The sequence below is a fragment of the Oryza sativa genome, chromosome 2, assembly GCF_034140825.1.
Source record: "Oryza sativa Japonica Group chromosome 2, ASM3414082v1".
NCBI lineage: Eukaryota > Viridiplantae > Streptophyta > Magnoliopsida > Poales > Poaceae > Oryza > Oryza sativa.
The window spans coordinates 36121346-36141532 of record NC_089036.1 but is presented as its reverse complement, the minus strand read 5'-3'; the positions used below and the strand labels follow the sequence as shown (position 1 = coordinate 36141532).

Sequence of the window (20187 nt, the reverse complement as noted above, 5' to 3'; positions counted from 1 at the left end):
GGCCCCACGTGTCAGCAACGCGAAAGGTCAGGAGAGAAATGGCGGGAATGAATGGAGCCATTTCCCGCGCGTTCCACAACCTCCCGCCTCTTGGTTTCCCCAATCTCCCGCGCGCTTGCTCTTCCTGGGCTTTTTAGTCTACTCGATCTAACTCCAAATCCCATCAACCCCGCCGCCGCCGCCGCCGCCGCCACCACCGCGAGACGCGAGAGGAGAGTGAAAGAAAGATTCAGAGAGAGAGAGAGAGTAAGCATGATGTCCTTCAGCCAGCCCGACGCCTTCTCGCCGTCGCAGTTCACCTCCTCCCAGAATGCCGCCGCCGACTCTACCACCCCTTCCAAGGTAGTAATCTCCATTCCATTCTCATCCGTGTGTGTCTTGGTTTCGAGAAACAAGGGGGATAAAATCATCTTTCTTTTCTTTTGATTTTGTAGAGCCGGGGCGCATCGAGCACCATGCCGCTCACCGTGAAGCAGATCTCTGAAGCGCAGCAATCTGGCATCACCGGGGAGAAGGGCGCTCCCTTCGTCGTCGACGGCGTCGAGACAGCCAACGTATGCTGCAACACAACACGGAAAATGCCCCCCCCCTCCCTGCTTTAATTTCCTCTTAGCTTGTTGATTTGGGTGTTTCCTTGTTGCTTTTTCAGGTTAGGCTTGTGGGATTGGTCAGTGGCAAGACGGAGCGGAACACCGATGTGTCCTTCACGATCGACGATGGCACCGGCCGCCTCGATTTCATCAGATGGTGAGCCCATTTCGCCGATTCAATCGCTTCTGTATCTTCCTAGTCAATACTATTTCTGCTTCAACTGCCATCACTGGTTGTTTACTACTACTTGTAGTTCAGCTTGCTCGTTCTAGACTTCCAAACAATTCAAGGCCGGGAATTCGGAAAATGTTTTTTCAATCCTGAATGCTAATTACTACTAGTATAAACATTCTACTACAAACGGTGTCTTTTGGTTTCTAGAAGCATTGGTTGAGCATCAGCACATATCTGGTCTGTCTTTTCGTATTCAAGGCAATGATATAAGTAGTACTCCTACATCTTTAGTTCTGAAATTAGGTTAATTACTACAACATCCTGTTGTTCTTTTGCCAATGGCTTCAGCAGATTTACATGGTTATTTATCTCCATCCATTTTACAGGGTCAATGATGGTGCTGATTCTGCTGAAACCGCTGCTGTTCAGTACGTACCAGTCATAGCTCCCATTTATGCTTCTATATATGCACTTCATCATCTTTTATTTTTGAGGATTGTTAGCATCTTTCTCCTTGAGGATCATCACCTTTTCTCATAACTCTATTTTTTTTCCTAATTAAAGGAATGGAATGTATGTTTCTGTCATTGGTAGCCTCAAGGGGCTTCAGGAGAGGAAGCGTGCTACTGCTTTCGCTATCAGGTACGTAACATTCATATATTCTGCTGGTGCAAATATGCAATAAGACATGCAACTAATTTTCTCTTATTTTGTTCATTTCAGGCCTGTAACTGATTATAATGAGGTCACACTGCATTTCATTCAGTGCGTGCGAATGCATTTAGAGAACACCAAATCACAGGTATGCTGCTGTGATGTACAATTGTTCTATACAAATACTCTCGTGATAGCAATCTCGTGTTCATTAGTTAGAAGGTTCATGAGTTTGAACAAAAAAAGAACTAATGCTTACCTTCAACACTGTAGATTGGTAGCCCTGCAAAAACATATTCTGCCATGGGATCCTCATCTTCCAATGGCTTCAGTGAAATGACCACTCCGACCTCTGTGAAATCCAACCCGGTAAGTTGTATTTACAGTTATTGCATTGATCAAACAATCAAACTCCTGTGCTGCCGTGATTTATTCCCTCATCCTTACAGGCACCAGTGCTCAGTGTAACAAATGGATCAAAAACTGATTTGAACACAGAAGTGCTGAATGTTTTCCGCGAACCAGCAAACGTGTAAGTTGCACATCCGTCTTCCTTGTCATCTAGGAAAAAGAAATGCTTGTCCTGTTAAAGACTTAAAGTCAATTACTCAGGAATGAATTCCGAATGCATGTCTCTGTTTCTTTTGCCTTTTTTTATCTGCTTAGAAATACCAGCTCCCGTGAAAACCTGATGCTCCATCAATATCTACTTTTCCTAGATTTTCCAATTAAACACAAGTAGAATTGGCTAGGATTGCTAGCTAGGAGAAATGGAGAGTATTTGTCTGTTAATATTGTCGTGTTGGCTGAAGAAGCGGCCTACCGATTGTATTAAGATTTGAGGATCTGGTGACTGCTGTTTTGCTCATCTTGTTTGACCAACGAATAAACTGACAGCGAGAGCGAGCATGGTGTGCACATTGATGAAATCGTGAAGCGCTTCAGGCTACCGGAGGCCAAGATCAAGTCTGTATTTCACTCCTTCGCTCACACACACACACGCAACAGCGAGACATTAATTCGACGAAAAATTATGGCTGCTGGTTGATGCTTACCTCGCTCTCTGTTAATTTATGCAGGGTAGCTATTGATTACCTCGCTGACATTGGGCACATATACTCAACAATCGACGAGTCTCACTACAAGTCAGCGTTCAATGAATAAAGGGGATTGAAGCCTCAGTTACTTACTAGTATGTATCCTCTAGCCTCGAAGCTGGCTGCAGCTGAAACTGAAGAACAATCGAGATGCTTCATGTTTGCTTGTCATACTAACCAGTGTGCGTTTGTTTTGCTCCATCCAGTGAAATTACATGTAACCGTATCTGTATTACGAGTAGCACATATCGAGTGACAAAACATATAATATATGTATGTTTGTTGTTTTGCAGCATCAGCATTATTTGGACTGTAACATGCTTGATTGATCTCTTTGGATGCAGTTAATTTCATTGTGATATTAACTCACGCATCATCGATCGATCGTGTGTTTTTTGGTAGCTAGATGGTCCAATCACAATAATCTGGGAATTAATGATTTGATGATGAGATTCATATATGGGATTGAATGGATGGATGGATCACATTCACATGGAGCTAACTAACACATGCATTGCCATGGTTGGATGGTGAGCTGGCCGCACGGGGCAACAATACAAATGTGCTGTGTACTATGCTTAGGTAGCACTGATCTATCATCCGTTGGTGATCTGGAAATAATTAAAGCAGCGAATTATTAAGGAAACAATATGGACGAGTCCACTAGTGTAAAGCGGAAAAAGACAAGGTTAATTTAGCTGGCCAGGCGACCCACCTACAAAATATCAGGGGGATACTTACACATGCCATTTGTTTTTAGTGCCCGAAGTTTAGGCTACTAATTGATCCCAATAGTATATCTAGGTTCTAAACTAATTAGGCACATGGTATTAATAGTTGTGTTATATATGCTAACGGATTTTTATGCACAATTTAACATAATGTTAGAAAAAAAAGTTTTTGGTATAACTCTTAGCTACTAGTATGATTTTGGAATATATCAATACAATTGTATTTGTATTTTGTGCTACACTAAATCTTAAAAGTAGAAATGTTGGATTAATTGATGTTGCAAATTAATTGATGGTGCAAATCTTAGCTCCTGTTTTTCAAGATCCAATTGCAATTTTTATGTAGTGATAAACAATGCGTCTCACACAGCAACTGTCCCCTTTCATCCACTCTCCCACTTCCCTCCTAATAATATAAAAAATTCTCTTGCATTTACCCGAACAACCCAAACACTACTCCTTCCGTTCCAAAATAAGCCAATGTTGTACTAGGAGGGAACAAAGGGAGTAGTTATTTCTCTAGTCTCTTCACCCATCCCAAATCTCACTCCTTCTAGCAACCCCCCCCCCCCCCTCTTCTCCTCTCGTAAAAGAACTCTCAACCCTCCAAGCATATAGGGCATAATAAATTTATTTTGGTAATATGTTTAGCCAGAAATTGGTTCTATCTCTCTCAGAAAAAAAATAAATTGCTCTTCCACCTCTCTATGTAGAAAATTTATCCTGGTAATTTACTTTTGAAAGTTGGTCATGTAGGCTCTCCTTTCCCTCCTTATGAAAAAAATTATCGTTACCCCTCTCAACATTAAATTATTTTGATCAGATTAATCTTTTTCTTAATAATAAGTGAATTTCATTCAAATAATGAAAATATTAATTCTTTTACAGCAGAAGGAGAGAGAGAGAGAGAGAGAGGGGGAGTGGATGAGGACTGAGGGCACAGAAAGGAGAGGGAGTAGGAGACGGAGGGGAGCCTAGCGATCGATAGACCAATGTTTGGTTAAAGAGGAGAGTTTTTTTTTTCACACCAGGAGAGGAGGGGAGGGGGAGGAGAGCGGAGAGAGAGAGAGAGAGAGAGGGGGGAGGTTATTTTGTGAGGTAGTCTTAGCGCACTATTTAACTTAAATAGCCTACATTTTAAGAATTGAGTTTGATATATAATTCTTCGCTTCTATTTTCATTAAAAAATTGTAGTTTTTAATATAGACCATGTGCCTTTTTTTTAATATAAACATGACATCTCATATTCAAACTCTGTTAATAATGTGTAGGTGTAGATATGCACATATACGTGTGGTTCACTTCTATTAAGTAGGTAAGAATATGATAGTGGCGACGATTGGGACATTGATCCATATCATATATTATATGGCTCTGTTCGGCTGCACTTAATTTCACTGTTGTGCAGCCAACATAAATAGTATTGTGTTGTGTCTGCAGCTGAAGTAGCTGTATCGGCCAGCCGAACAGGCCCATAGTAGTAAGTAGGTAAGATGTATGATCATTCCTACATGCATAGCCATTCAGATAGACACTAACTAAGCTACTAGCTAGCAAGCTTAGCTAATGCAAACACTGTAGATGCTTAATCACTCAACAGAGATATGTAATTAGAATAAAACCGATTGATGTCTATCAATACATAATAAATTAATTTTTGAGGGCTCCACGGTAATCGATCGATCGATATATCGGTGGATGCATAAATATGATAGTACACGCATGTCTCGAATCCTGCCTGCCTCAGCCTGGTTGGTTGGTGATATACACACGTGAAAAGTGTCAATAAGTTAAAGCTATATAGGTACATGCAGCTCTTGATAGTACTCTTGATCGATCCATCCATCATCGATAGATATCACTAAGCCGGCTACCCCTCGATCGATCCGACCGGTTGGTACGGTTGGTCCATCGTTTAATTTGCTTTAATTTGCTCCAGCAATTAAACATGGTGATTTTTTTATTACATCGCAGGCGCCACACATGCATGTTCCAAGAGAACCAGTGACATATTCATGATCTTACTAAAGTTTTATTGAAAATTCATATATGTGGGTACACCAGGATTTGATTCCTATATACACGGTGAATTTTTATTTATGTTACCAGTGGTTAATTAATTGGTCCATACCAAATTTATTGTTTAGCATCCAGTAGCTAGCTAATTACAATATGCAAATTAATTGAGTCGATCATCACCCCACGATGGCCGTACTTATATACAGCTAGCACGCAATTTGCCATTAATTTCCAAGATGAATTATATATATATATATATATATATATATATATATATATATATATATATATATATATATATATATATATATATATATATATATATATATATATATATATATATATATATATATATATATATATATATATATATATATATATATATATATATATATATATATATATATATATATATATATATATGTTACCGGCTCGATCGGCGATCAGAATTCAGAAATCGATCACAACATAATTAATATTCTGTACGTACCATAGATGGAATAGACGTCGTATAAATAATCCAGAAATTAAAATCTGATTTATATATCATGATTAATTGATCATGTATATTAGTAGTATTTTTTTTCTAAAAGAATATGTATGTACGTACGGATCGATCAAAAGTATATGGGTCCAATTACGTCTGTCCACCATCTCTTTCTTCAGTGCATCGATCGATTGATCAGCTTCCTCTGGCTCTATATATACCACCCCTCTTTCTCCTCTTCTTCGCATCGTCTCTCTCTCTCTCACACACACACAAATTAAATTGCGAGCAAAAAAGAAAGATTGCGGCCATGCTCTCCACAGGCTTTCTTGAACTGTGAACTCGTGTGTGCATGCTCCTCATATATTGTTCTAGATCCCATGCATGATGCATATCGATCGATCTGATCTGAATTAGGTCATCGATGCGCATCTGGATCCCCATCTTGTTGATAGTTCAAGAAAGTCCTTGGAAAACATGGTGCCCTCGATCTTAATTATATCTTACTTATATATCTACCTAGCTATATCTCCTGCCTGCTCTAATTCTTGGATCGATCGCGATGGAGATTAATTGATCTGTACATCGATCCATGCATATCAGATACTGCTCACCCGGCCGCCATCTGCGTGCAATTCGATCTAGCAGGTAAAATTACTGCTTGGATTTTTATTGAATTATTCTTTCTGCTAATTGGAATATTCTATCTGCAATAAAAGATATCTTGAAATAATTCGATCGGCCAGGCTAATTTCAGTACTCTTTAATTTGATCAGATCTGCAAGTTTATGCACCCTTTTTAATGTATGGTTAGTACTCAATTTTTGGATAACAATCGATATGATAGTACTCCATGCATGCATGCAGATCTCCATATGCTAATCTGATCTTATCATTTGCACTTGGTATTCTATTCATGAGTCATATTATATATGTATAGCTAACTGTTATATCTACTCCATTTTTTTTTTTTGCTTTATGGTCTTGTACATATATACTGCAATATAGTTCGTGCTTCATTGACCCGGTAGGTCTCTCACATATATATATAATTTTGAAATTATTCCCTGAGTCTAATTTACCTAATTTCCTTGGTTTATATGTTCCTATTTGGTTTTCTTCTGAATTCATCTATGTTTTGATCTTAGATCCTTTTTTCCAGTAGTAGATAGATTATATGTGTTGTGATCGGTTTTCCCAAAACTGTTTGTACGTTCGCTATATAAAGATCAAAAAAAGTAAGTGGCGTTTTTTTACTGTTTATACTTTATACCATATATTTTTATTTGAAAGTTGTACGCAGCAGTAGTTTTCATATGAATGGATTATGCATGGTGTGCTAGACCGCTAGTATTATTGTTCCCAGTTGCGTTGTGAACAAATGGTACTGTTGCATTATATATTATATTTAGATAATGGAAATGGTTTACTTTGGCAGTATATTATATGTATATATATATATATATGCAGAGTTAGCCATCAAATTCAGTACTGGTACAATTCAAGGCAAGATATATATGTTTCACCAAATTAAGAAGAAAAGGCAATCTCTGTACATCAATATAACTGGTGAATTAAGTTAAAGGCTTGGGTTTTAATTATTAGCCCCTTTATATATATAAAAAGAAGTTAAAGTCTACCACTACATACTTACATAGTATTACCTAGTACATGAGAAATTAAGAAACTGAATGCATGGTGAATCCTAATTAATTCTGATAGGCGGCCGGTGATAGCAAGCCTTTTTTACAGTAGTATTGTTTGAACTTTGATCTGTGAGCTGCATTGCATGGTGGACCAGTGTTTGACTGTTCATCTCTTCTCTTTTGCTTGCATGCATGTAGCTGGGAAATGAAAGCTAAGAAAGATAGCGTGCACGAGCGTGCAGAATGGCAGCATATGTATGCATTATTCAGTACTGCTAGATGAACAGAATCTAGAAAAAGATGAACTGAACAGCAGCAGCAGCAGCAGATCGAAGGATGGATGGATGGACGGATGGAGCAAGCTAAGCTAAGCTTTCGTTTTGTCGATCCATCCGTCCATCGGTGTCGACCTAGCTAGAAAGGCTGACCTGTCGCGTCGTCCATCCAAGATCGATCCAACCAGCAACCAGGCATCAGACAGGCTCTTTCTTGTCCAGCTGCTGCTGCTGCTAGTACACATACTACACTGTCTCTGCTGCATGCATGCATGCTGCTCACCTCATCTGATTGAGAGTTCAGAATTGTTGAGAGCAAGCAAGAAATTGAGAAACGGCCAGGACAGATTGGATTGATCTTAATTGGCATATATGCTGCTCGATCGATACTGTCTGTCAGTTCTCAGTTCGTCGATCGATCAAGTCTATATTTGGATATCTGAATCTCTGCAAATGCCAACTCGACCACTAAGCAATTCATCAATGGACATGATCATAGTAATGTCGATCGACGTGCAGTGTCACTCATTGTTGGGAGCACGGTCAAAACCTCCAGTTCATATCATATCATATGAAATCGATCTCAAGCTCAAGCAGTTTCGATAGATGCAAAATTGAAGATGGAAGTATAAATAACTGCTACTGTATATACATATGGAGGGCAGGAAGGCAGGCAGGAGATTGATGAAGTGACGCGAGCCTGCCTTGAATTGTGCTAGTTTCTCTTTCTCTCTGCGCGTGTGCTTGCTGCCCCTAGCTAGCTAGCGAAGCGTGTGCTTTCACTGTGCATTGCATATGATAGGAGGTAGTACTCCACTACTCCATGGTGAACTGGTGGTTGCATTGCTAACCACAGCCATAGAGCTACTGAGCTAGCTGCGAATAATTTCATTCATGTTTGCCGATCGATCGAGCTGCAGCAATGATCTTTCCCTGCAGCAATGATCACGTTGCATGCTTACTTGTTTCTCTTCTTTTAACTTTTTTCCCCTCTCCTTTCTTTCATCCATAGTTTTTACGTTAATATGCAGATGCAGGCAGCACACCTTCTTCTTGCTCCACCGGCTACCAGCACCTAAGTAATTAGTGTGTTCATGCGCCTCTGATTATATATGTACATATATATATACTCCAATATATGTGGTAGCATGGATATATATACAATTCATGTCTTTTGTATGTACTAATTAATGTGTATTGTCATGTGCAATAATGGAAAATGATGATGTAAAAGTTGAGACGACTGAACTATAAATAAAAATATATATGAAAGATGGCATTATTACATATGCAGGCCGTATTTGAGTGCTACTGATCAATTACTTCCTGATAGTGTGGTGAATTTCAAGATATATATTGTCTCCGAATCGATCGAAGCATGGTATTATATATTCTACTCGTGACGTGATATACTTACTTAATTTGATTTGTTTAATTACGCCTTATCACGCATGCAGCTCGATCGTAATCGAACCATGCATCCATCAATATATACTACTCCAGTATATTTAAAAAAGTCAACGGCTTCAAACATTTTGGGACGGATGGAGTATATACAGTGGTGAGGCTAGCTGTAGATAAAGCTGGCAACCTGTACTCTTTACATCCTAAATAGTTAAAGCGAATCAGGAACTGATCATATGCAAGATTTAACCCGCACATCCACTATTCCGATCTCCATGCCATCTACTACGAATGAATTGCCATAAAAAAGATTTACCAATCTTTTCTTTCCTTTTCACATATAGTAGACATAATTCAGCTCAGCTGCCAAACAAAGTATTGAAGTTATTTGTGTAAATGACCTCACAAATTTGGTATAGATTGCTATTAGCTAGTAGTATACAATACACATGCGGCTGGCAATGTAATCCATCTTCCTTATCTAAAATATGATACAAAAATGTGTAAGCAGCGACATAGATCTTCAGGGATCAATCAGTTGATATGGAGTAGTAGTAGCTTGCTGCTGCTGGGACATTCAGATATTGATGAATGCAGGTTTTGTCATGGCAGTGAGGCAGACAGCAGAGAGCAATAAAAGGCACTAGTAACTACATTCGTCTCAGGAGTCAGGATACATGAACTTTTAAGGTTAAACACGGCTATTAGTTGAGAGGAGAAATGTTGGAGAATTTAAATGGTGAAAGATTATGATTAGTTGAGAAGAGAGTACATGTGAAAAAGTTGTTATATTTTAAGATAAATTATAAATGCTAAGTTATTATTATATTTTGAGTCGAAGAAATTCTAGGTGGGCAAGCAATATACTTATGATGATTAGGCAGGATTGATCTGGATTGGATGTGGGGATCAGAGGGAGAGCATGCACCAGCACCACACTCTCTGCAGCTTTTTAGGTGCAGGGTGGCTTTCATTCAGTCATCAGGAGTAGCAGCTTCTGCCGGGCTTGGAAAAGGAATTGTGGAAAAGATTTGCACATAAAGTGAAAGTGAAATGGGATGTACATTAGGGCATTTACAATCCAAAAATGGTCTTGTGAGGGAGTATGTCACGTACTAGGTTAAGCCATAGTCAAGAATACTCTCTTCTTAATACATAGTAGTAGCTTTAATGAGCTCCAAAATAAGCAACCGCGACGAAGCTAATGCTTGCACAATATAATTGTTTCGATAATAGTTCCGCACGCACAAAGGCTCTGCATTTTATGCCGTAATATAATTGTTTGGATAATAACTCTCGTGCCTTTTTCAGGACAAGTACATGCCCATGAGGCCACTCTGACATATCTGTTGTGTTGGCGTTTCAGTTTTTTAGTTTGTCGGGCTGTGGTTTCTGCCAGTCTAATTCTAATTCGACAGCCTCCTGTCGTTGCAAGCTAAAACTACTTGTACTTTAATTTTATTTCTCCCAATCTTAATGAAATTTGGTCGCCGATTCCTTCGGCCGACCCGGCAAAAAAAAAAAACTCTGACATATCTGATGTAGAATCGCGAGACCATTCGCTATGTCACCGCCCTTAGAGGTGTTATTGTTTTTTTTTTCCTTTAATTTTTTCCAAGCTCTTTTCTTATTATGTAGTAGTATATATACTACTACTGTAATATGGAGTACTATTCTGTGGAGCTCATTGCTGCAGATAGAAAGATAGATCTTTCATGGGTGCTCATTGCTGCAGTGACCTGTGAATTGTACTAGCTAATACTAGTACTGTACTGAGTGACAGTGTGTGTGAGTGGGGTGTGTCAACCGAAGGAAGGAACCGAGCCATAAAGGAAAGCGAACAAACAACTTTAGTTTAGGCGGCCTTTTGGTTTTGTTTGTTTGTTTGCTGCACCGCTGTCTGCAGTTTGCCCTAGACAACCAAACAAATGCTTCCCCATCCGATCCATCTACCTATATGATTGTGAGTACCAGTACATAGTAGTTAGTGATCATCATCATGATGATGATCATGCATTATTGTCATTATCATCATCACCATCATCGTCTTTGTGTCCAAAATAAAAATATCTGTCAGCACATATACTGAGTACATGTGCTGTATTTTCAGAATTTCAGACCAACATTCTGAGTTCTGACTGCTGCATATATGTCCATATATGTAGTATTTTGGAGACAAACAAACAAAATTTACTACCGCGGCGCTCATCTATCAACATGTACAAGAGCCCGTGCTCTGCTGTGCCTTATCAATTCTCCTCCGAATTGACATACTAATATTACCGCCGCTGATGCTGGTTCTGACATATTGTTATCTGCTAAATTCTCTAATGATGTTATACATAATAATGCTGAATTCTATAATGATGTATTTCATCACTCATGTTAATCAGATGTTTGCGGTCCTTTTATTTGGCATCCACAATTGTTCCTTCTTCCTCTTGCTTTGCTCAGCTCAATTGTTTTTAGCCAAAAACCCAGAAGTTGATGTTGGCATCACATCGCACGCATGGAAATGAAGAATAAAATTCGAGAACTCAAAACAATTCAAATGTGTAGATTGATTTTATTATCCACTTAAATCGACTGCAGTATAAAATTAAAGGGGATAGAATGATCTTTCTCTATGCTAGATAATCTCCCTCACTCTAGTTATTCAACACGGGTTAATGTTTTTATATGTTTGATGAATCCACCAATCCGATGAAAAGGATTTGATTGTGCCATCTATTCAACCGTATCCAGTTAAATCTAATCTGGCGCACGAACAATTAGGATTACTATCGAAGTGAAGATATAACACGAAATAACTACTGATAAATTTCTATTTTGCAGCAGATTCCCAGCATAATCTCATTTATACTGGAAATATAATGTACCGTAAAAGTCTTCTAAAATTCAGGCTGCAAGGAAACTAGTATTTGTATATAACCCATATCTGAATCCAACAAAAGGGCCATCAATCCCATCCGTTTCGTTGGGGGTACAACAACCTTGAAAAAGCAGACATGGAACATCATGTGCTACAGCTGAAACCATGGACCAGATTACATGTCTGAATCCACTTAACACAAGTCAAACAGACAGACAGACAGCTAGTTAGTTGTTCAAGCCAAAAGGAAAAGTATCAAGCCATTAACTGATTAGCATTAGCAGCCTACCTACATCGATCATGCTATTGCTACCACATTTTGACATGCACAAGATTCCTCCCCTTCCTCCAAAATGCATGAACGATTTTAGCCCACTCATCACCACAAAAGATGATCAGAGAGGGAGCCGGACGCAGCAAATCAAGTCATCACTTGTTGCAGCTAGTGTTTTCTTGGGCGACCACGCCCCCTTCGAGGCTTCTCCGCCGCTTCTTTCGACCTGATCCACCAATCACGCAACATACAATGGTCAGAACGTATAAACTTCACAGCTGTTATGTTTACAGTGGAATGAATGCTCACCCTTCTGAGGAAGGAGGATCCAGAAAGTTTAGAACTTCATTCAGAGCATGGAAAGCCATCTTCTTGATCTGTAAAACGCACAAATCAAATTCAAGTCAGTCACCACATCAAACACCAGAAATTTCAACTGACACCAAGCTAACCTCTAGCTTATCTTCTTTAGCCCTGTGGGAAGATGGAAGTCGTCTAAATTCCTTGGTCAGCCTAACACACTCACCAACATTCTCGGGGGAAACAAAGTCCAGTGCAACCTTGATGCAGGACTGCAGAGTTCAGTTCAAAATTAGCTTCATTTTTTTTCATTTTTCAGCCCCCATATACCTCATGCAAATATCAGGAGGAAGGGAAAATATTAGTATCTCCATTTACAGTAATTCAGTCACACCTTCAAATTCCTGACTTGGTGAGGACATCCGGCAGGAATCAAAACTGCTTCGCCAAGCTTTTGTTCAAAGGTCCAAGGTTCAACACCTGCAACAGGAAATCCACATATAAAAACAGGCATGGTCATGAAACAATGTGATTGCAGAGAACTCAAGATCTAATGCTAACATGTTTACTAACCATATTCTTCCTTCAGCTTTCTTTTATGCTCCGCAGTTAAATAGAAAGCTTGATCATGAATTGGATGAATAACCTGCACAGTTAACATAATTGATGATACTCAACATAGCTCTTGGTCAGCAAAACACAGGTAATATGTATTGTTATCAGTTGCAACAGCATAGAGAGGCAGACATACCTGTTTCACTGGATTGCAGTGGATGTGCCGAAATTCTGGCGCATGCTTCCTAAGGAAGTCTTGTAATTTCTCAGAGTCCTCTCTTCGGAAAATATCCCACAAAGCACCACCACTTTCCTGGTGCTCTGATACCCCTGAACCTGTCTTCGGAGGACGACCTTTAGCTTTCTTTTGACATCTCTGAGCTCCAATACGTGCATCATCAGAATTATTGGTCTCATGGTTATGGTTTGGACACTGAGCTACATCACTATGTACCACAGATTCATAGGACAATGCTTCATCCCTGGCATCACCTCCAGCATCATCAGGTGGTGAAGCGTTTATATCCAAACCTGCATTGTGCAAGCAATAAACTCAACAAAACTTAAAAGTGGGCTAAAAGATTCATTTCATACCAAAAGTATATTTTCTCCACCAACCATTAGACTTGTCTTTCAAGGTATGAACATTTTCTTTGCTGCATGAGGCCTTTGGTGCTTCACCAACAGCTTTGTTCCCCAATTCAACTGGGCATGCTGATGGCTTGAGTTCACTGCCTGATTCTATCATCCCATATATTTCCATGTCATCTTGCATTTTCATCTTTTTCTGCGTGTTTTTAATCTGAACAGCATCATAAGTCTCACAGGGCACTTCCGCTGTGTGTGTTAAGATGTTTACCTGATAAAAAAGATACCTTTCACAATTAATCACTGCCAAGACAAACAAATAAAGCACAAGAAACAACAAGATAGAAAACATGATCTATTTGAATGTCTGCAGATGAGGTACGTATACAGCAACCAGCAAGTCAATTTTATTCGCTTATCAGAATGAAAGAAATGAGCACAATTCATACAAAACAACAAAACATCATTATAATAATAGAGACATACTGCATCAGACATGTCACAGTGAAGTTTGGTTACAGAGTCACCCCTGCCCAACTCTTCAGAAAATCCATAGGCAATGTAAGTTTTTGGCCCAAGATCTGGCTTCAGGACACCACCAGGAAGCTTCACTGCAAGATTTAGCGGACCATATCGTGGATCAGTATACTCCGGAAATGGCAATGCACTGATAAATTCAGCACCATGGCGAGGCAATCGCTGATCAAATGAGCTAGAAGGGGGCCAGTCCTTTAGCTTAAGCATCTCAGGCCAGTAGGTCCTGGGATGAGTTCTGCCCCTTGTATATCCCATAAAAAACATGTGTATGTTAATTTCCACCTGGAAAATCAGATATGAATGTAGTAAGCGCCAGAAAGTTCAACTGTAGATGAAGAAAGATAGGTTTCTCTCATTTCAAACAGAAACACATAACAAACATTATTTAATAGGGAAGCTCAATTCACTAATGGATCAACAAAATTAGTTAAACTGGTCAATTATTTAATCATTATGTGTATTACTTTCTTCTGGAAAGGCAACACATGCACACATTATTTCATTGTCGCATTTGAAAATAAGCATCATCTCATGTATTTCTGCCAAAAGATAAAATCAAGATTATGCCAGGTATGTAAAAAGAGTATGAACTGTGGTAAAGTACAATAAACCAAACCCGAGAAAAAGAGTACTATCACATAAACACATTAGAGATCCTCACCTCACACCAGTCGAGGCAATCTACTGCCCTCACAGCAAACTGCTCATCTTCTGCCTTCCCTTTGGTTCGTTCTCGTACTGCCCGCCACATAACCATCGGCTCCCAGCTAAGACCAGAAGTTAGCTTAAGAGTGTCTGAAACAACAACTGGTTCGCCCTTTGCCCAATGCATCTGAAAGTGCAACAGGTCAGCGTCCTGGATATCAGTGGCCACCGGACAGTATAAGTAGTTATCACTCGAGTCCTCCCTATTTGCAGCCTGACGTAATTTCTTGCTGTCACTTCTTATCTTGCCTGAGTGATCAAAACAAGGGCACAGCTCACTTGTTCTACCTAGTTCTTTTGCAAATGTTTCACTCCAGAAGACCTTCTCAGATCTATCTTCTAATTCAGGGAGCAACTTCTCTGGAAACAAGCATTTCAGATCTAGAGATGAAAAACTGCAGTCTTCCTTTTCCTTTCGTGGGCAAGGTATGCTACCATTACTGTTTGCTTTCCAAAGTAACAGAGCCTTCTTTTGGTTTTCGTCAGAAGCCATGCCTTTGTTTGACTCACTGTTTTGGGTGTCGCTGCGACACTTCAAAGAGTCCCTTTGGTTCTCACCATCTGACAGAATCTTACCAAAAGCATAATCCTTGTCTCTTTCTTCAGGATCCAAAATTTCCACCTCTTCTCCTCCAGGGATCTCACCTTTGCGAAGCTCCTGGCAGCAGGTCAAGCACAAGTCATAGAAACAGTGCTTGCAGCTTCTATGAAAATCAACTATAGAAGTGCTGCATCTATTGCTGCAGTTGACAACAAAATTGGATCAGATGCTTTCTGGTATTATATCATAGCATAAAGTGAACAAGGAAAGAACTTAACCAATAGACACGCTCATCTAGATCACACACAGCTTGTTCCACCTTTATTTGATCAACTGAAACACCTGTAAACAAAACAAGATGAGCATTCATAGCCATACCAGCTTCCAGTCTGTGTGCTAGAGAACCATACCTTGTATCTTAGCCTCTAATTCCTTCTCTGCCATCTGCTCCTGTCGCAGTTCTATCAGCCAAGGACGCAACAAGCGTAACACATGACAGGCATAACGAATCTGATTTTCTTTAGAAATTTCCTTTCTTGGAGGCTGCTTCACAATGAATGGAATGAACTATTCAGTAAGAATACTAGAAAGTGTCATTTATTAACTTTAAAAAGAAATATGTCCTGAAGAAATGGAAATGCTGTAAAGAAAAGATGAGATGGAAATGCAAACCTCTTCGACACCTCTCATTCGCAGGCATGCCTTGCAATTACAATTCTTGCGACAATAAGGGCATTTTGCAGCAAATTCATTTTCAGGCAAATCAGGATACCTGTCCAGTTGAATTATACAACACATGGGATCACCTTAAAAGGTTACTAGAGGTATAGTGCATAAAAACATATGTACCAAGGCAAACATAAGATGAAACAAGAATAATACCATAAAAAATGTAAGCAGAAAAAATGGGTGTTATGGGACTATGGGTAAGATGAAAGCAAAATGTACATTTAAGCCTATAGGAAAACAGTAGGCTGGGAGTCCAACTAGTAGACTAGAAGTTTGAGGAAACTTGGCACACCATTGATTAATGCATGGCACACAAAAGCGCTTATTGTTGCAAGTCTTGCACCAGACCACTCTCCCTTTGTCATTTCTCTGGCATTGGTGACACATTAAGGCGTTTTCACCTGTCAACATTTTCTTCCCTTTCTACATAATTGAAACAACGAAAAGTTAGCACACCCATCAAAACAGTTATACAATTTTTTTTAAAAAAAAAACTTATACAAAGAAACGTGTAGTTTATGACCCCATTATTTTCTGCCGCTCCTGTGTCTCCTCTCTTACGCTTCTTTTCAGTCTTCGAAACCTTATCATTGACTAACATCTTGCCTTTTACTGCATTTGCGTTATGCTGTCGAGGAAAGAAAGTCATGGGTTATTTCGGTATCAATATCAAAGAGCTGGGGTTATGTTTCACTTTGTAAAGAACACAAAAGTGCACCTTCCAAGCAAGTACATGAAACCTCTGAAATTTTCATGCTTTGAATGACAATAACATGCTTAAATTAAGCATGTAGTTAGTTACATCGAATCATAACAGGTATTCAGACATTATCTAAAAAGACAAGAATTCAAGCAAGCACTTGCACTGTCATAAAAAATCTATGCAAAACCAGCTTGCATAGAATCTTGAAACTTCTTCTAAAAAAAAATAATCTTGAAACTGACCAAGTTCAGGAGAAACATAATGGTGGGTTTATCATTAAGCAATAAATAAAGCGACTAAAATTGACGGTGAAACTGCGATCTTACTAGGGAGACTTGATAATTAGGCCCCCACAAAACAAAATTAATTTAAAGAAGAGATTTGGCTTGGTCGATGAATCGCAGGTAGCTTGAGAAGGTATCAGGTACTCGTTCACAAGGTAGCAGGTCGAGTAGGAAACGTTCAAAAGTAACGATGCAGGCAAATATATAGTGAACTGCGTACATGTCACAAACCAAACCGTTCCCAAATAACTTGTAAAAGGAACGTTGAGTAGTTTACCCTGTGGGTTTTGATGTTCTCTTGATCCACTTTCTTTTTTCTGGGTCCTCTCTTCTTCCCTGCATCACGTCTTTTGGGCTTGTTGAGAGGCTCGAGAAGTTGATCAGTTTTCTCGACATCCTATTGGCAAAACAGCAATTGGTCAGTATAACTTTATAAGTTCTCCCTCAAAGAGTACCAAAATCCATACTAGATAGATACTCCATCCGTTTCATATTACAAGTCGTTTGACTTTTTTCCTAGTTAAGTTTGTTCGAGTTTTTGACTAAGTTTATAGAAAAATGTAGAGTACTATTTCAACACAAAATAAACATATTATTAAAATATATTCAATGTAGATTTAGTGAAACTAATTTGACATTTTAGATGTTGTTAAATTGTACTATAAACTTGATCAAACTTAATCAAGTTTGACTAGGGAAAAAAGTGAAACTAATTATAGTATGAAACGGATGGAGTAGATAAAAGCACAAACACTGAAACAGCAACGGATAGCATTTTGGAGAAAGAACCGAAAAACCGTAACTTTCTTTGACGTAAATAAATTTAAAGATATTTGTAGCAATCGGGCGAAATGAGATGAGAAAGCAATGGTGGAAGAATCTAGGGGAAAAAATCAAGATGTTTTGGGATATAAAGGGATCGGATTCGAAGGAATAATTCCGTACTAGTATATCCTATACCAGTACTAGTATTTTTTTAATCAGATTCAGATTCGATACAGAGGATACACGGTTGCTGGAATGGAATGGAAGATACTCGAGCGGAAACTGAACAGACAAAACAAAATGTATATTGATTGATTGAACACACTGCGTCTGCAATGGCTGCTTGATTAGCAACAAGAACAAGCTGTTTGATCAACACATATGACAGGACAGAGGGGGGGAGAGAGAGAGATTCCCTACCTCATCATCGTCTGGCGCGTTGAAGGCGTTGGGCGGCGGCTTCCTTTCCCTGAGCGCCCCGGGCCTCGTCGCAACACCGCGCCCTTCTTCCTCCGGCCTCATCGCCGGCGGGCGGAAAGCCCGGTCGCCGTTCCGGCGCCTCCCCTTGGCGCCCGATCCCCTCTGCTTACCACTCTTCCGCTTCGCCTCCTCGCCGGATCCGTCGATCGCCGCCGCCTCCACCTCCTCCGCCGCCATGGCGGTGCGGCGATGGTATTGATATTGGGGCAAAACGAGAGAGAGAGAGTGGCGGCTGCGGCGTAGGCTCTCAAGTGTCCTCCTTTTATTACCCGCGCTTCCAATATTCCAACCACAGTTACAAAAAGGTCCTCCAAGTTTTTCCTTTTTTTCGTTTTGCTTTCACAACATTTGAATGCATGCCCGTGCTTTACATTGCATATCCAATTTTCCAAATAATACTAATACCGTGCAAATGCAACTGGTTACTTATATATAAATATGATGGTCATTAAGCTTCAAGTTTTCACTAGTGTTTTCCTTAGGAAGCTCTTACGCACAAACACAAGAAGAAACGTTCAGGGATCTTTCGACTAACTCCGTGAGGTGGTGAGCGTTTTTTTTTCTTACGCACAAACACATAGTATATGTACGATGTTTTGCTAACGTATGGATTTTCCCGCGCAATTTTGAGCGGGACACAAGGTTTTAAATGTATGAATTGATTGAATATACAATAATAGCTTTTGTTTCGAAATATACGTAGTCCATATTTTGTATATAACTATATCAGTCGATATCTCGACGGTTACAATCTAAATCCACCGTTATTATTTGAATAGGTTACATTTTTAATATAGAGTATGATGATTAGATAACAGATAGTAATAAATTTTCCCGCGTAAAATTGGTACGTGCTTTTTTATATTATATTTTAAGGAGTGGATTGCATAATAGAGTACTCCGCGTCTAGACCATAGCCATCATTCTCTCTTTTAACACCTAAAAAAAGCATTTGTTCAATGTACAGTTAATTCACCTTATTTAAAATGTACAGTCGTTTAAGCTTGATCTTTTCCCTCTAAAAAAATGTATATCTCTTGCTTCTGTTTACGTGCATTTTGTATTTTTTTTACAGTAACATCAATCATCAATATATATACACGTAATATGGTACACACGCATAGTGAAAATATTTCATCTTGTTTTGTCTGATTATTAAAAATGCTGTAAACCATGGTGATTATTTATCACGGAGGGGACATGTAAATGAGTAACTAGCGAAGATATACTGTGTACACAATGGAAGCAAGCAATAGAAGGAGTTTGTGATCTATGTGTTTTGAATGTGTGATTTTATGGCTGGGTTTGTAGAGATTGGTCGAAGCAACACCTCTCTCTCTCTCTTATACTATGGCCGAGTTTAGTTTTAAACTTTTTCTTCAAACTTCTAACTTTTCCATTATGTTAAAACTTTCTTACACACTAACTTATAATTTTTCCGTTCCATCGTTCTAATTCCAATCAAACTTTCAATTTTGGCGTGAACTAAACACATCCACGTACAAACTTTCAATTTTTCCGTCACATCGTTCCAATTTCAACAAAACTTCCAATTTTGATGTGAACTAAACACACCCTATGAATGGAATCGGGTGAAGGGAAGGGTGTGTTTTAGTTCAAGCTAAAATTGGAAGTTTGTTTAAAATTGGAATGATGTGACGGAAAAGTTGGAAGTTTATGTGTGTAGAAAAGTTTTGATGTAATGAAAAAGTTGGAAGTTTTTTTTTTTAAAAAATATGGAACTAAATTCGGCCGAAGTGTACTCAATCATAGAAA

At 39.1% G+C, this 20187-nt stretch overlaps 2 protein-coding genes and 1 long non-coding RNA gene across 3 annotated transcripts; 2 read left to right on the top strand and 1 right to left on the bottom strand.

The window, feature by feature from the left end:
* Positions 1-126: 126 nt before the first annotated feature.
* Positions 127-2811, top strand: LOC4331236 (replication protein A 32 kDa subunit A-like). The gene is made up of 10 exons (NM_001417106.1): positions 127-342; positions 435-554; positions 650-747; positions 1152-1193; positions 1330-1407; positions 1489-1567; positions 1693-1788; positions 1869-1951; positions 2317-2385; positions 2499-2811. Exons 1-10 carry the CDS (start codon positions 253-255, stop codon positions 2581-2583), a joined length of 840 nt encoding a protein of 279 aa, NP_001404035.1. The 5' UTR covers positions 127-252; the 3' UTR covers positions 2584-2811.
* Positions 2812-5999: 3188 nt separating this feature from the next.
* Positions 6000-8961, top strand: LOC112937874 (uncharacterized). The gene is made up of 2 exons (XR_003240706.2): positions 6000-6401; positions 7598-8961. It is a non-coding gene; the product is annotated as an uncharacterized lncRNA (long non-coding RNA).
* Positions 8962-11975: 3014 nt separating this feature from the next.
* On the bottom strand, positions 11976-18647 carry LOC4331234 (lysine-specific demethylase JMJ27). The gene is made up of 16 exons (XM_015768298.3): positions 18352-18647; positions 17444-17563; positions 16703-16807; positions 16472-16602; positions 16123-16222; positions 15861-15993; positions 15729-15792; positions 14866-15649; positions 14154-14486; positions 13698-13938; positions 13276-13610; positions 13098-13170; positions 12919-13004; positions 12677-12796; positions 12534-12601; positions 11976-12450 (listed from the first exon to the last, which is right to left on the bottom strand). Exons 1-16 carry the CDS (start codon positions 18586-18588, stop codon positions 12393-12395), a joined length of 2988 nt encoding a protein of 995 aa, XP_015623784.1. The 5' UTR covers positions 18589-18647; the 3' UTR covers positions 11976-12392.
* Positions 18648-20187: the final 1540 nt, after the last annotated feature.